The 19,359-nt window shown below is 40.8% G+C and overlaps 2 protein-coding genes across 3 annotated transcripts in view; both read left to right on the top strand.

Moving 5' to 3' along the window:
* The first annotated feature begins 2,589 nt into the window (after nt 1-2,589).
* LOC134875317 (uncharacterized) lies at nt 2,590-5,067 on the top strand. Its single transcript, XM_063899843.1, has 2 exons — nt 2,590-2,714; nt 3,742-5,067. Exons 1-2 carry the CDS (start codon nt 2,619-2,621, stop codon nt 4,777-4,779), a joined length of 1,134 nt encoding a protein of 377 aa, XP_063755913.1. The 5' UTR covers nt 2,590-2,618; the 3' UTR covers nt 4,780-5,067.
* Nucleotides 5,068-10,408: 5,341 nt separating this feature from the next.
* The window catches only part of col22a1 (collagen, type XXII, alpha 1), a 55,637-nt gene continuing 46,686 nt past the window's right edge, over nt 10,409-19,359 (top strand). For both annotated transcript variants that reach the window (XM_063900132.1, XM_063900131.1), the window contains exons 1-4: nt 10,409-10,548; nt 13,345-13,493; nt 13,832-14,398; nt 18,755-18,835. In XM_063900132.1, the coding sequence (XP_063756202.1) occupies nt 13,403-13,493; nt 13,832-14,398; nt 18,755-18,835 (739 nt within the window). In that variant the 5' untranslated portion in view covers nt 10,409-10,548; nt 13,345-13,402. The remainder of the gene's footprint in view (nt 10,549-13,344; nt 13,494-13,831; nt 14,399-18,754; nt 18,836-19,359) is intronic.

Consider the following 19,359-nt stretch of genomic DNA (forward strand, 5'->3'; position numbering starts at 1 on the left):
CATTTGACATTTTAGGAAACACATTTAATTGCTTTCTTACTGAGAGAGATGAAAAGATCAATCTTTTCCTCTTGGCAACAAAACTTTGTTTCTGAAAAATGACAAGCTATGTCTTTAAGGTTCCACCATATTGCAAAACCAACATTTATATTGATGTTTTCTTGAATCGTTGGTATATTTTGGCATCAAAAACGGCCCAGTTTTTAAGATATTACGGTGGCCAACAAGTGCAAACATGCTGCAATGGCCCAAACCACTTCCACCATTAGGAGAAACGCGCTGCAGTTTCAAAAACAAGGACACAAATGCAAGGAATGAAACATCTTCACCACCGTGACGATGCATGCAGAGAGTTTACTAAAAGCACTGTATGAAGAAACGCTGCGAGAAGTACAAAACACAACGGAAACAGGGAGTGATCCAAACAGCGCGGACCGAAGTGCATGTTGACATTGGGTGATTATGCTGTTTTGGGACACATTTGCACCTGTGAACCTCCATAAGATAATGCTGAATATGAGTCCAACATTGACAGAAAGAATATTCAAAAACTCAGAGCAATCTCATGATACAAATGGCTCACGAATCCTGGCAAAATGTGCCTTATCGAGTCTCTCTTCATTCCAGTTTTTCTCTCTAAGTGGCCCGTGTAGTGCAGCTGGATGTTCAGTATGTGGGAGAGTGAGCAAGCAACATCCCTTTTTATCTCTTCCCCCACCGCAGTAATTATACTGTCAGCCGTGAACGTCGGGCAGCGAGGAGGGCGACACAATAAGAACAGTGGCAGAGGGGCGTAAAGGCCATCGCCTGGCATCAAGCCTGTAATTTTGCATCTTAAATGATCATGTAAGCGTAGCCAAGTTGTTCTGCAGCAGGACCATCTCCACACTACCAATGATATGATGAAGCTTCGCAATAAGCAGGTGCTGACATGCTGGAGAAGGGAGAAGCAGACAACGGAAAACGGGGGATTTTCAACGCTGATTGTGTCTGTCTACCTGATGAAAAATGAATGCACTGTAGGAGGAACAACTGCCTGCTAATACCAGTCTCATCCATCGCAGGAAGACTCTGCGACAGTCTGCCTCTAAATATAATAAATGACGCTGGCGTGGGAGCGACGGAGCTACATTTAAAAAATAAGCTGCTGTCTTGAAGTGATTAAGATCTGCAGATATTCCTGAAGGCAACAAACCACATCATCGTCTCATCCAACCTGTTTGAAGATATTTAAATTAAAGACTATAGTCTAAATTGGGGCTCTAAAATGGCCTGAAGCGTAACAAAAAAAACAAGGTTTTAAAAATGGTCTTATTTCAATTCCTGCTACACCCCATTGTCTGATGTATCAACAGGTGATCTCCAGTGGCTGCCAAAAGGAAACACCTGACATCCTGAGCATCAATCAGGAGAAGCTGGCCTTTCGTAAGGAAGCCCAGAGGTGATGAATTTTCTGACAAATTATTTTTTGCATTTCAGGTGAAAAAGAAGATTCATTCTTAATTTCTTTTCTCCTTTTTTTTTTTTAAACAGATGATTGAAATTCTTGCACGGAAAAATACAAAACACAACTTTTTCCAGGATTATTTTTCAGAATCACTTTTCGTTTTCGTGAAATAAGTGAATACGTTTTTTTATTTTTGTCATTTATTTTCTTAAGAATTTGCAACTTATTGTACCTGGAAGAAAGCATGACATATTACAATCCTATTTAGAATATGTGGAAGCGCTACGCTACAACCTCTAGTGGCCACATTTAGTATTACAACAACAAACACAACAGCGAAATCACCTCCCAAAACTTTCATTTTAATGTAACTTTGAAAGAAAATCCTCGACAAATCCTTTTATACTTTCATCTGGCAAAATGTTTACCCTACCTGTTTTGAAAATGAAAAGAAAATCACCTATTTATTGTCAATTGCCTCTCAGGGCTTCTGTATTGTTAGCTTGTCTGTTCTTTTGTGACCCCCTCATTACAACCCTTAGAAACATCATCATACATACTTAATTGCAAAAACCACACCATATTCAGATAACATATATTCATACATATTTTGTTAGAAGGCTTTAATGTGTAATCTGCATAGTAACACTGTGAGAGGTAGCTTCACATAATGTATGCTGTATCGACATTATATTAAAATGTGAACACGTTCAGACTGCGCGCATGAAAGATGAATTCAAAGGACTCAACATGGGGCTCTGTAGTGCTGTATCTCCACCGGCTCCATGACAGCTGGCTCTGCTCTGCACATGATGATGATTCGGCCACAACGTTGGTGCAGAGGAGGTCTCTGGCACCATCTAGAGGCGAGTCAAATGCAGAAATTCCTGCTCAATTGTATTTCTTTATCATCATCATCATCATCATCATCATCATCATCATCATCATCATCATCAGAACAACACTTTGCCATTTCTCTTATGTCAGCAAAAAGTTGCAATGCAGAGGATGAAAAAAAAGGCGCCCTTGCCATGAGTGTGCACGCTGGCTGTCAGTAAGCTGGAGATAATTAGAGATCACTGGGCTGCACTGTGACCCTAATCTGCTTAATTACATTATAGCAGCTGAAGTCCATTTCAACTGCAGTGTCACTGCCTTCAGCTCTGGTGGCATGGACCAAACAAACACCGGGGCGACAACAAGAGCGTTCTTCTGCACTGACAAAGAATCTGAACAACAAGTCAAGCAGGAGATGTTTGCCAAACCTGTGAGTAAGCTGCACCTCACAAACAAATAATGGACATCTGGATTGAAATGCTCTGTGGTAATGGACACAGCCGGTGTTAGTTTGAGTGACATATTGTGAAAGTGATGAAACATGCTTGTAATACAGTGACTTTATCAACTGGGTTAAGCACATAGCACTGCATATTCTGCAGCATTGCAAACAAATACACATTTTTATAAAGATTTTCTTTTAGCTGAGTTGTTATAGTGGTTATTAAGTAGTGCTTAAGCATTATGTAATGTTTGTTTTGAATTTGAACGCAGTCAAAGTTTATGTTTGATTTGCCATCTTGCAGAACTCTCTGTTTTAAAAAAGGTATCACTTCCTAACTGGGATTACTTTATAATGGGTTTATGAGTTGTAACTAATGACTTTAGTAATGATCTTACTCATTTACAATGCTTCTGAAACACTTGTAGGCAAAGAGAGCAGCTGGTTTTCCTCTGGCTTGTGTTCAGCATAACTTGTTTTCTGTTTTTGGAGATCTTGATTCATCACAATTCATCCCTCAAATGTGTAAACCATATGTGCTCCCTGGAGATCATTGTTTTCCTATGTTTTAAAAACTATTTTCAAGATGTAACATCTCCTTCTAAATCTCTTGTTCACGGGTTGCATGATGTCTTCAGTTGTGAGCATTTATTAGAAGAACAACTCAATTTTAATTAAGCTATTAAGTATACCATTGCCATATTAAAAAGGCCTTCCAGAGCTGAGAAATATTGACGATTATATCATTTTTTTAATCAGATGGTAATATTAATAAATTGCCGTGTAAATGGCATCTGGAAAAGATGCTCTGCCATTATTTAATTCACCAATTATCTGGAGAAAATGTAAAAGAATAAAGCAGCTAAGGGTATTTCTCAGTACCTGGCATATGACTTGTTAATAAGTGGGACCATTCGTCATATTAGTGCTATACTTGTTTCATTTCTTGGCAGAAACTGAGACCCCAAACAGTTCAATTATGTTGAAATGATTAACTGATGTCTCTTTTGTTCAGGGGGCTCCCCAGCGAGAAGAAATGTTGACCCTCCAGGTTAAAAATACCATGTTGCAACTGAATGGTCAAAATGTCCGACTGGCGGCTAAAAATGGCCGCAGTTCAAAAACACCTGGCCTCCATCTGTCAGCGACACATGGGAGGGAGACAGCGGGTCAGTTTACGGCCGTCACGCCGACCCAGGAGGGCACGACACCCCGGCCTGACCCGGAGAGGGAGGCCGAGCATCAGCCAGTCCGACGGCCTCTGAAGCTCGCCCCGCTGGAGCTGCCGGAGGAGGTGAGGGAGGCTCAGAGGCAGAAACTCAAGTCCACCCAACAGGAAGCCAAGCCGACTTCCTGTAAGCTGGATGTGGTGGTGAAGGAGCCCACCTGTGCAAGGAAGGTAAAATCCTGCAGGAGACAGAGACTGGTAAAAGTGTGTCCTCCTGCTTCCACTGAAACACTCCCCACCTCCTCAAGGCTGACACGCTCCATCCCCACAGAGCAGAATGGAGACAAACATCTGGAGGAGGTTGTTTGTCGAGGAACCCCCGCTCCGCTCTGCAGCAAACCTACCCCTCCTCTGCTTTCCCTCCAAGTTAAAGCTCGTGGCGATGCAGAGGTGGCGTGCCAAAACCCCAACCGGCACGAGGTGGGGGGGAGACGGCTGAGGCTGAGGAGAGCACACAACCTACAAGAGGATCAGTGCAATTCAAACATGTCAACAGGGGGATTATCTGCAGATAAAGACAAGCTGGCCCAAGGTGTCCATGGCAAAATGCAGCAAGGGGAGAGGGCTTCCAGAATCCAGATGCATGCTGCTGGAAAATGCATCAAAGAGCCTCCTGCAGCCTCCGGGGAGCGTGTCAGGAAAAGCCATCAAGAGGATTGCAGTCGGCAATTTCCAAGATGCACTCTGGATCTGTCGGCTGGAAGTGGAAGCAGTGAGCATGTTCTGACTGGAGGGAAGTCAAATGCTTCTAAATGTAAATTAAAGAAGAAAAACCCTGAAACAAAACATAACAATGCAGCCCCTCTGGAACTTCTCCAACTGTGATTAAATGTTACTTTGGCAGCTCGAGACTTTGTGAAATTATGTCATTCCTGAAGATTCATTGTGTCACGAGGAGAGCCACCAGAACCAGGCTTATATCCAAGTGTGGCAGCTGATTTATAGTTGTTTCTGAATTTCCCCACTGGGATTAATAAAGGTCCATTTTATCCTAATTTATCTTGTGTAACCAGTGCAGTGAAGGACACTTAAAGGGAATTATTGTGTTTACTTGACAGGTGGAAAAAAAAGACCCTTAAATATTAAAAAACAACATACCATTACCAAGTCTGATTGCAATTGTTTTGTCTCTTTTATTGATGACTTCAGAGATGAAAAAGAGGTTTCCATATGTTTTTGTCATTATATTTTTTGCGTTATGTTTCAGTAATACTTGTTTTAGCAACAAGCGGCTGAATCTGCACTGTTTCTCCATGTTCTTAATGGGACTAAAAGTCTTCCTATTTTTCTGTTTCAGGTTAAATTGATCTGTGCACTCAAGCTAAATGTAATGTGTGTTAGCGAGTCACGTGACAGTACCGTTTTGCATGACAGTAATCCCAGCCAAAACTATCTTTACCGTTTATTACAGATACAAAAAAACGACGTAATTGTAAAATATCATAGCAACGTTTTGTGTCTCACCTTGCAACCAAATTTTAAAAACATTATCACAGGATTTTATCTTTTTCAATAGCCTCTCAGGGTTCCTGTAACAAAAAGGAAACAAATCATGTCGGAAACAGTAAAGCTCTGCCATTATTTAGTTCACCTGCAGTAAATCCAGCAACTACCCTGCAGTATACAAAGCCATTCAAACTAGCTGCACCTTTACCAGCTCTGAGAACACTTTAATGATCAATCATTATAAAACATATCAGAGATATTATTCTGAAATGGACCAATCAGACAATGACTACTTTTACTGTCGCTGCTTTAAGTACATTTAGAGGAGAGTACTTTCTACTTTCACTGGAGGAACATTTAGAATACTTTAACTGTGACAGAGTATTCCTACACTCTGGTACTTCTACTTTACTCAAGTACAAGATCTGAGTACTTCTACTTTACTCAAGTACAAGACCTGAGTATTTCTACTTTTACTCAAGTACAAGACCTGAGTACTTCTACTTCACTCAAGTACACAATCTGAGTACTCCTACTTTTACTCAAGTACAGAATCTGAGTACTTCTACTTTTACTCAAGTACAAGATCTGAGTACTTCTACTTTTACTCAAGTACAGAATCTGAGTACTTCTACTTTTACTCAAGTACAAGATCTGAGTACTTCTACTTTTACTCAAGTACAAGATCGGAGTACTTCTACTTTTACTCAAGTACAAGACCTGAGTACTTCTTCCACCTCTGTTTATTTCCATGGTTTCGATAAATGAAATGGCCGGTACTGTGTATCACTTTGTCATGAAACCTTTGAAGAAAACAGCAGCTAACAAATCGCTGGCAGTAATCCAGACACATTTCAAGTTCATTAATGGGCTGTCTGACTTTCCCTTGTGTTCCCAAAATAGAAAATAAATAAATAAATACACAACATTTTATAAAAGTGTCTGCCAGGCCTGCTCTCAGTTATAGATTGTCTCATTTCCAAAAGCCATCCCCCTTATCAGAGTATTCACCGATTCAATTAGCAAGCACGACACAAAGCAAGACTCCTGGCACATCACAGCGAGTTAAATCACTCCAGATGATCCGAGGTAATGAAACAGCACAGAAAGTCCTCCCAGATAAAAAAGGTTGGTGTCATCTCTTATTTTAACAGGCCTTCTGATGAAGAGCAGGCGATAAAAAAAGATTTAATAGTATACATGTTAAACCCATAAAACCCTTTAATGATCTAGTTGTTTATCACTTCTAAATCGAGTGTTTCTGCTCGTCATTTTCAAAATATGACATAAAATTATGAAACTAAAACCAATTGTCTTCTATCAGTCTTTAAGCGTCATTTGCTAGTTCATCGCATCCCCAACACATACAACTTCCCAGAAAGCAACAAAAAACACCAGCATTGATTACTGTGTGCTAGATTCAGAATCAGAAATACTTTATTTATCCCAAATTGAGAAATATTTTGAACCCGTCCCCCTTGCTATTGCTACTGTAAACCAGTGCCGAAGATTTCCCGTCATGCTTAGTGGCAGGCATTTGGTGGCATTAAAGGACTGTGGACTATTGTATGTTATACTTTATTTATCATTACTGTAGGAAATGTTCTTTTATTCGAAGCCCAGGAGTCGATTTAAAAGAAAACGAAGTTAAGCTCCTCATATAAGTTATAAAAGGAGTATTTAATAAAAGGATGCAGCAGTAGGTTTTACAAAAGTTTCACAGCTGTGGCTCAATAGCCCAAAAGAGAGCTCGTTTTCACAATACAAACACGTTTCATAGAACCACCCCTTTCCCGCCATAAAATAAACAACTTCAAAATAAGACGCGCTCCGGTCTCGTGCTCTCATTGGTTGGTAGCGGGAGGGGCTGGATCCTGTTGGCCGCTTGTCACATGGGGTTCTCCGGACTCTTCTATTGGCTGACGTCGTTAGGGGCGGGTCCTCCTATGACGTCACCGTCGCCATCTTATTAGCGATGTCCTGAACTCTCACCTACGATATTCTATTATGCAATCCTTCTGAAGTTTATCAGGTATTAAAACACGCAATAGCATTATTGCAGCATCATTGAGTGAGAGGTAGAGGCGGTGTGTTTAGTATGTAACTCCACGCGTCCTTCTCCCTCTACTCATATATAAAATACAATATTAGCTACATGCTATCTGAGGCTAAAAACAACATCCAGTAATACTACCGGAATTGGACAAATATGATCCGTCCAGAAACAGTGATTTATCTTTTAATGTTCCGTTTCAATATATTGATTGTTTCTAACATTACATTAGATGTTTACAAGCTAATGTTGAGCATAAGGGATATAAGTGAGCTAAGGCGTTCACAAACATGTTACCTTGATGTTAGCTTGATATTAGCTTGATGTTAGCCTGATATTAGCTTGATGTTACCTTGATGTGAGCTGGATGTAAGCTTCATGTTGGCTTGATATTAGCTTGATGTGAGCTCCATGTTAGCTCGATGTTAGCTTGGTCTTCGCTTGATGTTAGCGTGATGCTAGATGGACGTTAGCCTAAAATTATACTTTCGTCACAGTCTGAACACTGTCATTGTTGTGTGTTGACGGATTACCCAAGACTATGATGCTGAGACTGGTAATTCATACAACTTTCTCTCGGATAAAGTTAGTTTTTCTGATCTGTCCGAACGGGAAATGCCGCTTCAGTGTCCGACTGTTCGGAAGCTATGTGGCTTGTTAAATATGTGTAGCCTACAATAATTAATTCTGAGAGTCTGGGGTGAAAGACTCAGTCATATCTGGGTTCATGCTGGCTTCTTCCATTGGACTTAATAGATAACACGTTAGGGTTACACATTTATGAGGTTATCATACTGTCCTATAGCCAAACAAATTACCGTAATTCAACCTGAGAAAACCGGATAATAAAGGATAGTCTGCTTGTATTTTGTATTTTCAAGAGCCTCTTCCTAACTTGGGAGGTTTAAAGCTGGCCATCAGTCAGATGACAGGTGGCTTTCTGCAACACGTCATGGTGCTCGCTGCCTCTCGCTCACTCCACAAGCCGGTCACCTCTTTAGCCCCCACACAAGGCGACAGACGGTTGCTTAGACTGACACCATCCGTCATAACGTGCATCTGCCCCGAATCATCAGACCTAAACATAGACTAGCTCACTTTCCTTGGCTTCAAAGGCTCTGGAAATAGGCCTGGATGTAACTTGTTTGTTGTCCCTGTCATTCAAATATTGACACTTTGTTTTCCAGCATTTTGGTTCCTCAACAGCTCCGCCGCCACGGCAGATATTGCGTGTGGTTTCTAATCCAGCAGAAGCATGCGGTGGCAGCTGCAGGAGCACTTTTAAAAGAGGAAAGTTCAACCAAGAGCTGCCAAAATGAGACTTGTGATGCAGAGGACTTTAGAGGAGAAACATCGAGCGGCAGCCAGACGGAGAGCCGGTGTGTTTCACTGCAGCTTCCTCTCCTGCCAGAGGAGCGCGCACATCAGTGTACTCCGGAATATGATTTACAGCCTTCCTCTGAATGTGGATATCAAATCACTACACATGTAGATTTACAGGTTGGCAAACAACAAGGAGAGTAAGCAGTGCTGGAAGAGGTTTTCAATTATTAGACCTAAGTTAAAGTAACTACACCACAGTGTAGATAGGCTAAAAATCCCTCAATTTAAAAAACGTTCTCAAGTTTCTCAATTTGAGCAAACTTTTAATTTATTCACATGCAAATCTTGATTCCCATTTGTAAATATAAATTCAGCTACTGTACTGTACTTGATCATGGTGCTGTCATGTTAAATGATACTGCTATTTACATGTTATATTCTTATTACCATTTTATAAACTCTTTCCTAGTCTGAGTTTATGTCTTATCTGATGTACTAGTACCAAAATCACCTAAAAAGTATGCTCTGATAATAATGTTAAAGCATTATTTATGTAGCAGCTGGTAAAGGTGGAAATATCTTTATTTTTAAATATAATTCATATTTATTTGTTGTATAATCTAAACCTGCAAAGCAATAAGTAAATGTGTTGTGAAATAAACATAGAGAGTTGAATTATGCTTAAAATGTTAACTTCCAAAATGGATAAAAGGAAAAGCCAGTAAGTAAGTGTGTGTGTGTGTGTGTGTGTGTGTGTGTGTGTGTGTGTGTGTGTGTGTGTGTGTGTGTGTGTGTGTGTGTGTGTGTGTGTGTGTGTGTGTGTGTGTGTGTGTGTGTGTGTGTGTGTGTGAATGAAAAATCTGATCTATGGAGGGGATATTATAGAATAAACCTTTCATCGTCTCGGAGGAAATTGGGATATTTCCAAAAAAAGAAACATCATGTCTGGTGGAGGAAAACAAATCAGAATTGAGAAAATCAAAGAAAGTAAACAAAGTGAGTTAACAAGATAAACTCAAATATATATACAATGTTTTACACGTGAAAAAGAAATATTATGCGGTGTGACATGATTGTAAACTTGTCAGAAAAGCATGACATGAGTGATAGATCACAGGGCTTCACTGCGCAGGGACAGACATTTTACACAACGCTGTTCTGTAATCATTTCCCCAAACTTAAATACAGCCCTGCTCCATAAGTGTGTGGTGGGTTGAAGCCAAATGGGGCCCGGCCCTCCACCACCACCACCATCCTCAGGGCGGCTCCGCTGTGGCTCTCGCAGTGGCAAAGGCCGGACAGTTAAGGCGGGTTGCCAAGAAGCCATGCCTGTTTCTTCTGATGGGTGCAGCCGTGAGGAGAAAAAAAAGGACCAAAATATCCAGAAAGTTGCGTCTATAATTGGCTGCGCCTCTCAGCCTTTTTTTCATGTGAGCACAGCCCAGTGAAGAACAGTAGAAGCCACTTGCTCCCCCAGTGAAACCCTACACTGCCCCCCCCTCCCACACACACACACACACACTGCTCCCTCCCACTCTGTCCCACAAGGTTGCTGAAGCTCACCTCACCTCACTTTTTGACAACACTGTACACTGGATTGTCTCCCTGGATTAAATGATAATCTCTTTGTGATTTTTTAACGCGTGCAGGGGGGAGATATTTTGGATTATTTTAATCCCTTTAAATGATGCTGCCCACCCGGTGCTGATTCAGGGTGTGACAGCTGGAGGCAGGAACACCTCAGGAACGCTCACTAACAAGTGAAAGGCCAGGTAAGAAAAAATAATTAGCATAATTAACTCTTATTTCCACCCTTAAATACTTATTATTCTTTAGCATTTTTTAATTGTTAGCATGCTTTTCTTGCACAGATGCTCTGGACATTTTTCTCTCAGGTTGCACGCGGAAAAAAAAGAAGCCGTTTCTGTTTTTTACATTTAGGGAATGACAAATGTGGTGCTTCTGCTTTGGACATCTACATTGCATTCCCAGGTTTCACCTTAGAGAGAGGAAGTGGAAACGGGCCGGATGATACAGACTCACCGCTTGTAAGGAATCTGGCCTCAGGTTCAAATGTTGACAGAAGCAAAGCAGCTTGTTTTCAGCTTTACCTCGGATACCGTTTCTGCTTATAATATCGAGAATTGATTCAGTGCCGCACTGGGAGAGACATACAGTGCATTTAGATGTAATCAGATATGAAAAAGAGACACATTAGAATATGTAGGACTTGCGCAAAGTTGGGTAAAGAGGATAAGCAGCATGAATACATATCTTGTTCAGCTGCTTTCATTGGGCGGCTGAGATTTTATTTTATTCCATTGAAGTCTCTCCGGGCTGAATCTGTGATATTTTAAATGCTAACTAATTGGGGCAATTAGAGTAATTCAGATAACATGCCCATTATGTTCATTATTAGTACCAGTGAAACTAAAGTAGCAGAAATAACCCAGTGGAGAATCAGATAAGGAAACTTTTATCTGGAGACTTTTCACAGTAAATAATGCACTCTCTATTTCACAGACTGTGGATATAGGCCAAGCCACAGTCAACAGGTTGCTGTTTTTTAAATTGACCGTTTCCTGGAATAATGTTCAGCTCAAATCCCTTTCTATTTCAGAGCCATACACACATGCAATCACTATAATTACATAAACACTCCTACAAACTCTGTATTTTAAAGCCCAGAACTGCACTGACTTGACCTTTGAAACAGGTGAAGTGCATCAGTTAAATATCAATAAAGAGCAGTACAATTGAATCACATCACTTACCCCTATCCAAGCTTAAAATCAACCTACCAAAACAAACACAAACATTAACATTTTTGTTACGAGTTAGAAGAGAAGATTGACACCATTTACATGAAGCTTCAGCTAGGAGACGGTTAGCTTAGCTTAGCATACATACTAAAGGCAAGGCTAAACAGCAAGCCTAGCTCCGTTCAATGAAAAAAGTCTAATGCTAATACAAACCTAGGTGGTTTTACAGGAGATTATATATTTAAAGTCTTATCGTGGTCGCAACTTAAGCTAATACATGCTCAAATTAGCATGTATTACGACCAACTAGATGCCGGATTCATTCATGGAGCCTTGTTTATTTTTCTACAAGTTGCTCACTGGGTGCATGCTATGAAAAAGCCTCTACTATTGGAGCTTTTTCACTGTAAAGCCTCCAGTGTTTGCTCCCTGCACACATGAATGCTTCTCTAAATCTTAACTAAAAACAGCATTCTCCGTTTACAGCTCTGTATGCAAAAAAAAAAAAATGTAAGGCCAGTGTGCATAATGTGATGATTGCCCAAATTGCAATACCTGGCGTGGCCACGGGGCTAGAATAGCTTCACCGGTCTCAATTCAGTCTTGATTTGACTGCTTTTTTTGCCAAGATAAAGCACGTAACTCCCCTGAAAAACCATATTTTCACTTCATTTTTACACCTCAGCTTTTGTTCGTATCAAGCATAACACTTGGACAGAGCAGTTTGCCCCTGTTCTAGTCTGTATGCTAAGCTATGCTAACTGCAGAAAGGCAATGATGTATGGAGAAGAACTATCCAGAACACAAGGGACTCATATATTTCTTTCCAAGTCATGCATATCTCAGACTTTCCTCAACCTCCCCCAGTGCCCCCCCCCCCAGTCAGGATGAGTCCTTGTTATGGCTACGGTCAGTCAAACATCAGCCCTAAATGCAGGCATCACAACCAATGGTGTACAGTCAGAGCAAGAATAGTTTTGTGTTTATATAAATGGTTTCTGTCAGCGCCACCCAGGCAAAACCGCCTCGTGAATGAATCCAACAGAGCGATCGGTCCGTTGCAACATCTTAATGGATAAAAGCTGCACAAATGTCCCTCTAGCAGCTCCAAATGACAACTACAGACACCTGCAGGCAACTCTAACACACCAGTATGGAGAAGTTTTCCAGTGCAGCATCAGCATACTCCGAACTTTCTTCTTTTACTGTCTGTGTGGGTGGAGACGTTATATATATATATAAAAAGAAAAAAAGCATGGCTGTAAGTTCCAACCATCTTCAGTGAGTCCAATTTTCTCTGGATGAAAAGTATTCACTTGCTCCTGTAGAGAGATGTGTATTTCAGTCCAAGGGTTTAATTATCCCATCCTGAGAATGAAGAACATTTCCTGCCAGCCTCCATACCAGAAAGAAATTCATACAGGGGACAAAAGAAAAACCTGGACAATAGGTGGGATGAGATAGAGAGTTCTTTTCTTGTTGGAGAAGCAGTTTCTTATACATATAAAGTGTCAAATGCAATCTGAAATCAAGTGACTCTTCTCAATATACAGTAGAGATGTGAGAGCTGCTTCTTTCTCTTTTCTTTTGCTGCAATGTCCCCGCACAGCAGGAAGTGTTTCATCCACTTTGGTTGCACCTTTGGAAAAAAATAATTGAAAATCCTGTTTGCCAAGGGGAAAGCTTGGAAAACAGGATTCTGAAATGTCTTAAAGGTCTGTCGCACATTTGCAAAGTAGCTCACTGTAGTGGCTGTGTGGGGCCTTGTAACAGCATTGTTGATGTTTCCACTGACCTTTTCCGCAGACTGGACAGCTTGATGGTGGCAATAAGCTAAACTAAACAGACCCAAACCGAGGCCGAGATGAAATTACGACTGCGATTTAGGATCACCCTGGTCTTGGTCATCCTCGCCTTGACTCTTTCCGGAGAGACGGTGGAAGCGCAGAGGGCAGGTAAGAACATTAACAAGACGGGCCCGGATCCAAGTACACTTGACCCCAAAGTGTAGTTTGTTTGAACTGTGTGAACATTGTTTACTGTACCTTGGCATGGTTCGTCGATCTGTGACAGGGTTTACTCAAAAAGGAGGTTTCTAGTAAGATTCCTGGGTTATGAGGTTTACTTTTTTACCAACTACATACACAAATGTCTCGTAGATTATTATGTAATTGTACGAATCCTCGGGGCAGTGTACAATCAATCATGCCCTATATGAACACACTGTATTATGGAATATCCAGCTTATATTTTATATTGTTTTTGACTAAATCCTTTTGTGTTTTCTTGGCAGGATGTAAAAATGTCCACTACGACTTAGCGTTTATCCTTGATACGTCCTCCAGTGTCGGAAGAGAGAACTTTGAGAAGATCAAACAATGGGTGTCCAACATTGTAGACTCTTTCGATGTGGCACCGGACAAGACCAGAGTCGCCGTGGTTCTCTACAGTGACAAACCCACCACTGAGTTCACGCTGAGTAAACACAGGACCTTGGAGGATGTGAAGCAGGCTGCGCGTGCCATACGCTACAAGGCGGGAAATACGATGACCGGGGATGCTATCAGCTACACCACCAACAACATCTTCACAGAGCGGAACGGAGCCAGGCCCACAGCCAGAGGCATTCAGAGGGTGGCCATCCTTCTCACAGATGGTCTAAGCCAGGATTATGTTCTGGAGCCGTCCAAAGAGGCTGCCAGAGCCGGCATCAGGATGTTCGCCGTGGGTATCGGAGAGGCGTTGAAGGTGGAGCTGGAGGAGATTGCGGCTGAGCCAAAGAATGCCCACGTCTTCCATGTGACGGACTTCAATGCCATCGACAAGATCAGAGGCAGGCTGAGGAGGAGACTGTGCGAGAGTAAGTCAACCAACTGGCTCAGCGCCAACACATCACCCACAATGCCACATGGCTTCTGTTTGAAGCCTCACTTTACAGAGTCGGCCTCTCCCTGAACGTGCACTTAATCAAATAAGACTCTTATTTTAACATTTAGGCGCTATTTGGAGGAAAGACCCTAACCACAAAACCCCACCCCAACCACAAAGCACTGCGGCACATGTACACGGTGCTATCATGGCTGAGTGAATATGAAGCGTGTGAGGGGCGTGTTGCGAGAATTGGCTCGCAGATGACACTTTTCTAACCAAGACATTTCTGTGGTGTAGCTGCCTCTTTCACTGCTGCTCTGCTGCAGAGGTGTTTAGCACTGGAAAGCCTGTCTTAAGCTAACCTCAATGGTTTTCCACCAGTGTGCTGAGAAAATCTTTCAGCACAGGATTAGAAAGTAGCTTACAAAGTCAAAATAATTAGCTCAAATCTGCTTAGAAATGCAGCTTTACAGTACGTTATCTGGTAGCTGTGAGAAGAAGTATTTTTGTGTGAGTGTTTTCATAAAGAAGATGGATGCTTTGCACTCCAACACTTACATTCCTGCCTAAAATTAGCCAGACAGGAAAGAAGAGGATGCCATGAAAGGAAAACGACATGATTACATGGTTTGGTGCTCGGATGACCAAAGACAAACTCTCAACTCTTCAAAGTTGTCAAGTTTGATGAAAAAGTAAAGAATCCTCTGAAGAAAGTAGTGATTGAAACTCATATCATATCATCTTTCTGGTGCAAAGCCAGCATGGAGATTCATTTTGAAGCCACTGACCCTTGACCTTGCTCCTTGACTCCATAGATTTTCAATCCGTCATCTAATAATGTTGTTAAAGCTGCTACGCACGCAGGTTTAGGGTTTTGTGTAACTAACCAAAAGGCTAAATTTACCCGGACAGAAAGTCACAATGTTTTTCTTTCTCTAATCTGTAAAGTCACCACGACTCAGTCTCTAAGTATATCAGTGGTCAGAACAACTGGTTCACCGAGCGATGCAAGTTATTTTCTCCCAGAAAATTACAGCTATAATGTTTCAAGTGCAGCCTCTCCAGTGTCCATGTTCAATGTTCACCTTTTAATCTATAGGTATAAAAATGGACGTTACTTATTATGTGCTGAACTGATTCATTAGAGCATGTGTGGCCTGGCCTAACCCATGTGTATCTCTTTAAATAGTCCTCAGAGGACAAAAATGCTTCAGTAAATGTATGAACTAAAACATTTAAGAGTTAAAGTCCTAATTATCATTTCCTCAACTGTTGAATTCCAGTTTTGTACAAAGAAAACACTAAAATTGTTGTATTTTTTGTATGGCAAATGATTTGTACAGTCGTACTGTATGTCTATGATTAAAAACAACATTGATTGATATCAAAATAAAGAAAATATTTTAAAAAACCCACTTGAAGCCTTAGAAAACAACCATTTTATTTTCTAAACCTGATATAAAATAGTAAATACGAATATTACTTTATAATTTAATTGAGTTAGATCTTCTAAACATCTTAAGTCTACGAAATACTACTTTAACCATATAGTGTATTGACTTTTTTACCCATAATACACCATAACTATCAATGCATTGGATCCCAAACTTGACCCGACGTAACCCCAGTGACAGAAAAACTCAATTTTCCATCTCATGTCTAACGCCTGCTGCAGTGTGTTTAAAAAATTCAGCAGTCATAATGATGACAGTTAACGCGGGTAATAGTAGCAATAAAAGATGTATGAGACCCTTGCTGCATAAAAATAAGGGGGATTGTGATGTGTGCAATGCTCAAGCTTCTGCAGAAACTACGAAATTGTGTGAGATATTCATTTCCAAAGGCAGGTTTGACATTGCTTCCATTTGAACTCACAGCCCGATCCCTAAATTATAGCTCAAGGGCCACGAGTGCAGGGAGGAGCTGGCTATGTAGCATTCTAAGTGCCAGGGTCGTGTGACAACACCGTCTTTAAAAAAGAATGACGCACTTCCATTCATTCACAGAATGGTAATTTTTGGTAGACACGCTGGCTTTATACACATAAAGTATCTGTTCTTAGATCTTCAATTATCACTTAAAAACAAATGAAAAAAAAGACAGACACAAACAAGGACAAACTGTTCAGAGTTAGAAATAAATCGTGTGAAATGGAGATAGCACCTCCCGTCCAATCATTAACAAGCATGCAAGCGCTGACAGTTAAATGAACTGCTTGGATGTTCCTATTAGGCATTGGTCTGGGCTTTGAATGAAGAAGAAAAACATGTCAACAGCGCTGTGCTCATTATGAACAACGCAAAGGTTAAAAGCCACTCCGCAATTAAGGTTTTTACAGCTATGATTTAAGAAAATTGCAGGGCTTGATAGTGGATGTTTGACAGACACTTGATCTATTAGGGAAGTCGGAGTGTCTCAATGTGATATTTTAAGCCACAGATGATATTTAGGGCTGACAGTCCAGACGCAGACAAATTGTTGGACTGATATTGGGTTTAATGAGAAGCTCCTCTGAACAGATTGATTGCATGCCGATGACAGGATCCTGATTTGCTGTCGCACCTAATCAACAATATGAAAATATATCTTCCCATGTGGGACGAGCGAGGGGGTTCTATTCAAATTCACCTTGTCAGATGTAAAATGAATGCAGGGGAACTGATCAACTACTGATGAGATTTGTCTTGATTTGTGCAAATACACCAATTAGTTAATGGAGATGCGACATTAATCTCTGTTGCAGCCATGATGTGTATTTGAGCTTTAAGTGGAATGCCTTCTCCCATAAAAGCTTTAGCTAATGCAGCTGTAAAGGCATGGGTCACCCGAATGACCAACATGTCCTACCTCTTGCCTCTTGTGGTAGCTAGACGTGCAGACAGTCTTACACATACTAAAGGCAGTGGCTGTGAGAGGAAACTTGGTTTATTTCATAGACTGTAAAAAATAAGTGGTAGTAGCCAATTTGAAGACAAGCCTTGGTTTGTTGATTTCTGTTGTGAAGCCTCGAGTACGGCATTTTCCCACGTAGTTGGTCACCAAGGTGCATCCGCAATTCTATCTTAATTATGTTAAACGGTAAGCTAATTTTGGCTAGCTAAAACAGAGACTTGCAAGAACAAGTGAACAGTCAACAACAACAACAACAACAACAACAACAACATGCTGTATTGAAAAAGACCTGATACGTTTGAGACTATTCACTTAGAGTAACATGTTAACTTAAGTAAATAAAACAAATATGAAGTAGGGTCATTTCTTTCATAGACTTCTATACAATCAGACCTGTTTTTGCAATCAGTGAGTTCGCCCCCTGCTGGCCATTACAAATAATGCAGGTTTAAAACACTTGGACGTTGGCTTTATGTGCATACACCACTAACACAATTTCATTAATGACTTGGGTTCTAAAGCCATGCTAGCAGCTCTGTAGCACTGCATTAAACTGAATGCTACAATCAGCATGCTAACCTGCTATGATAGGTCTAATGTTTTCCAGGCTCACCTAGCATGTTAGCAATTGGTACTTAGAAAACAGCAAAGGCCAATACATTTCCATAGTTTTGGACGATAACAAAAGCCAGTTATTAGAACGTGTCCTCAGTGAATTATGGATGTACGTACCAAATTTCAAGACACTCCAACATGTAGATACTGAGGAATTAAGACTGGGCGCAGAGGTAGCCCACCAATGCGCAGTGCAATCTCTACAGCCATGCTAACATGTTTAATAGTTTGACAGTAACCTCGACAAAGAATGACAGAATGATGCTGTTGTTTCCGGTTATTTAGGTGAACTGCCTCAATGTTTATATCCAATAAACTATACATGATGTGCAGTCTTTAGCAGTAAAGCTGGCATCTTGACACAAATAGAAAATACCCCTGCTGCCAATAAAAACGTATCCTCATGCTGTTGCCCTTCTCGCTGTCATCACCGTGACTGAAATATGTGTGTGAGGAAATATAAAACTGTTACTGGCCCGTGGGCTTATGGAGGTGCCTCTTGCATTGTAAAGCCACACACTCCACTCTATAAACATCAGACAGAAGAGATGGAGGCCAGTGTGTCTGCACCATCGCTCCTCAGATCACATATCAGTACAGAGTGTGTGTTTCAATTATATCACAATTATCTAAAACAATGAAACAGCCATTTGACCTCCCATACAGTTTCAGAATCACAGCTCCATCTCATAAAGCAGCAACACATTTAGATTTCTAATAAGAAGGCACAAGGTTAGCAATAAAAGGGTTTGAACAGTTGTCTTTGCATACCCTGAGGTCCCAAAAGATCTTCCTGATTTACAACCTGTCTAACTGAACTACTGTCTTCTCTCCTCAGATGTCCTGTGTCCAAACATGAAAGTTCAACCTGACCGGTTTAAGCCCAACAGCACCAGTTATGGTCTTGAAGAAGTTCCAGGTATGTGCAAACTACTGCTTTTATACCGTGGACACTTAGTGCTGGCAAAACTTGTCGACCACAACGTCTTGCAAACACTTCAGACATTTCCTACACACAATTTTTTATATGCAAAGAAAGTTTTCCCCACGAGTTCCTCTATTTCTTTCTGATTGGAAACCAAATTGGTTTCATTCATGACTCAGAAAGTGTATTTTCTGACACATTCATTACGTGTCTTGTTTTAAATTTGATATACTTGCACACATAAAATGGTAAGCGAATTGAATTCACTCAGATTTTGGCACTCAGTTTATCCTTTTGCAAACCAAGCTGCTGTGTTTAAGATTATTTGCCTATGGTCTGGAGCAGCCATTGACTTCCATCCATTACTATATTGTACCAAAGTCAATGTTAATTGTGTTATAAATCACCCTGAGTATCCAGGTACACCATCTTTTGTCAAAATTGGTGCAAAGGTCACATATGAAATAGTCCTTTTCCCATTTCTGATGAGAAAAAATCGCTAATTTAAATCCAGTAAC

This window comes from Eleginops maclovinus, chromosome 13, assembly GCF_036324505.1.
Source record: "Eleginops maclovinus isolate JMC-PN-2008 ecotype Puerto Natales chromosome 13, JC_Emac_rtc_rv5, whole genome shotgun sequence".
NCBI lineage: Eukaryota > Metazoa > Chordata > Actinopteri > Perciformes > Eleginopidae > Eleginops > Eleginops maclovinus.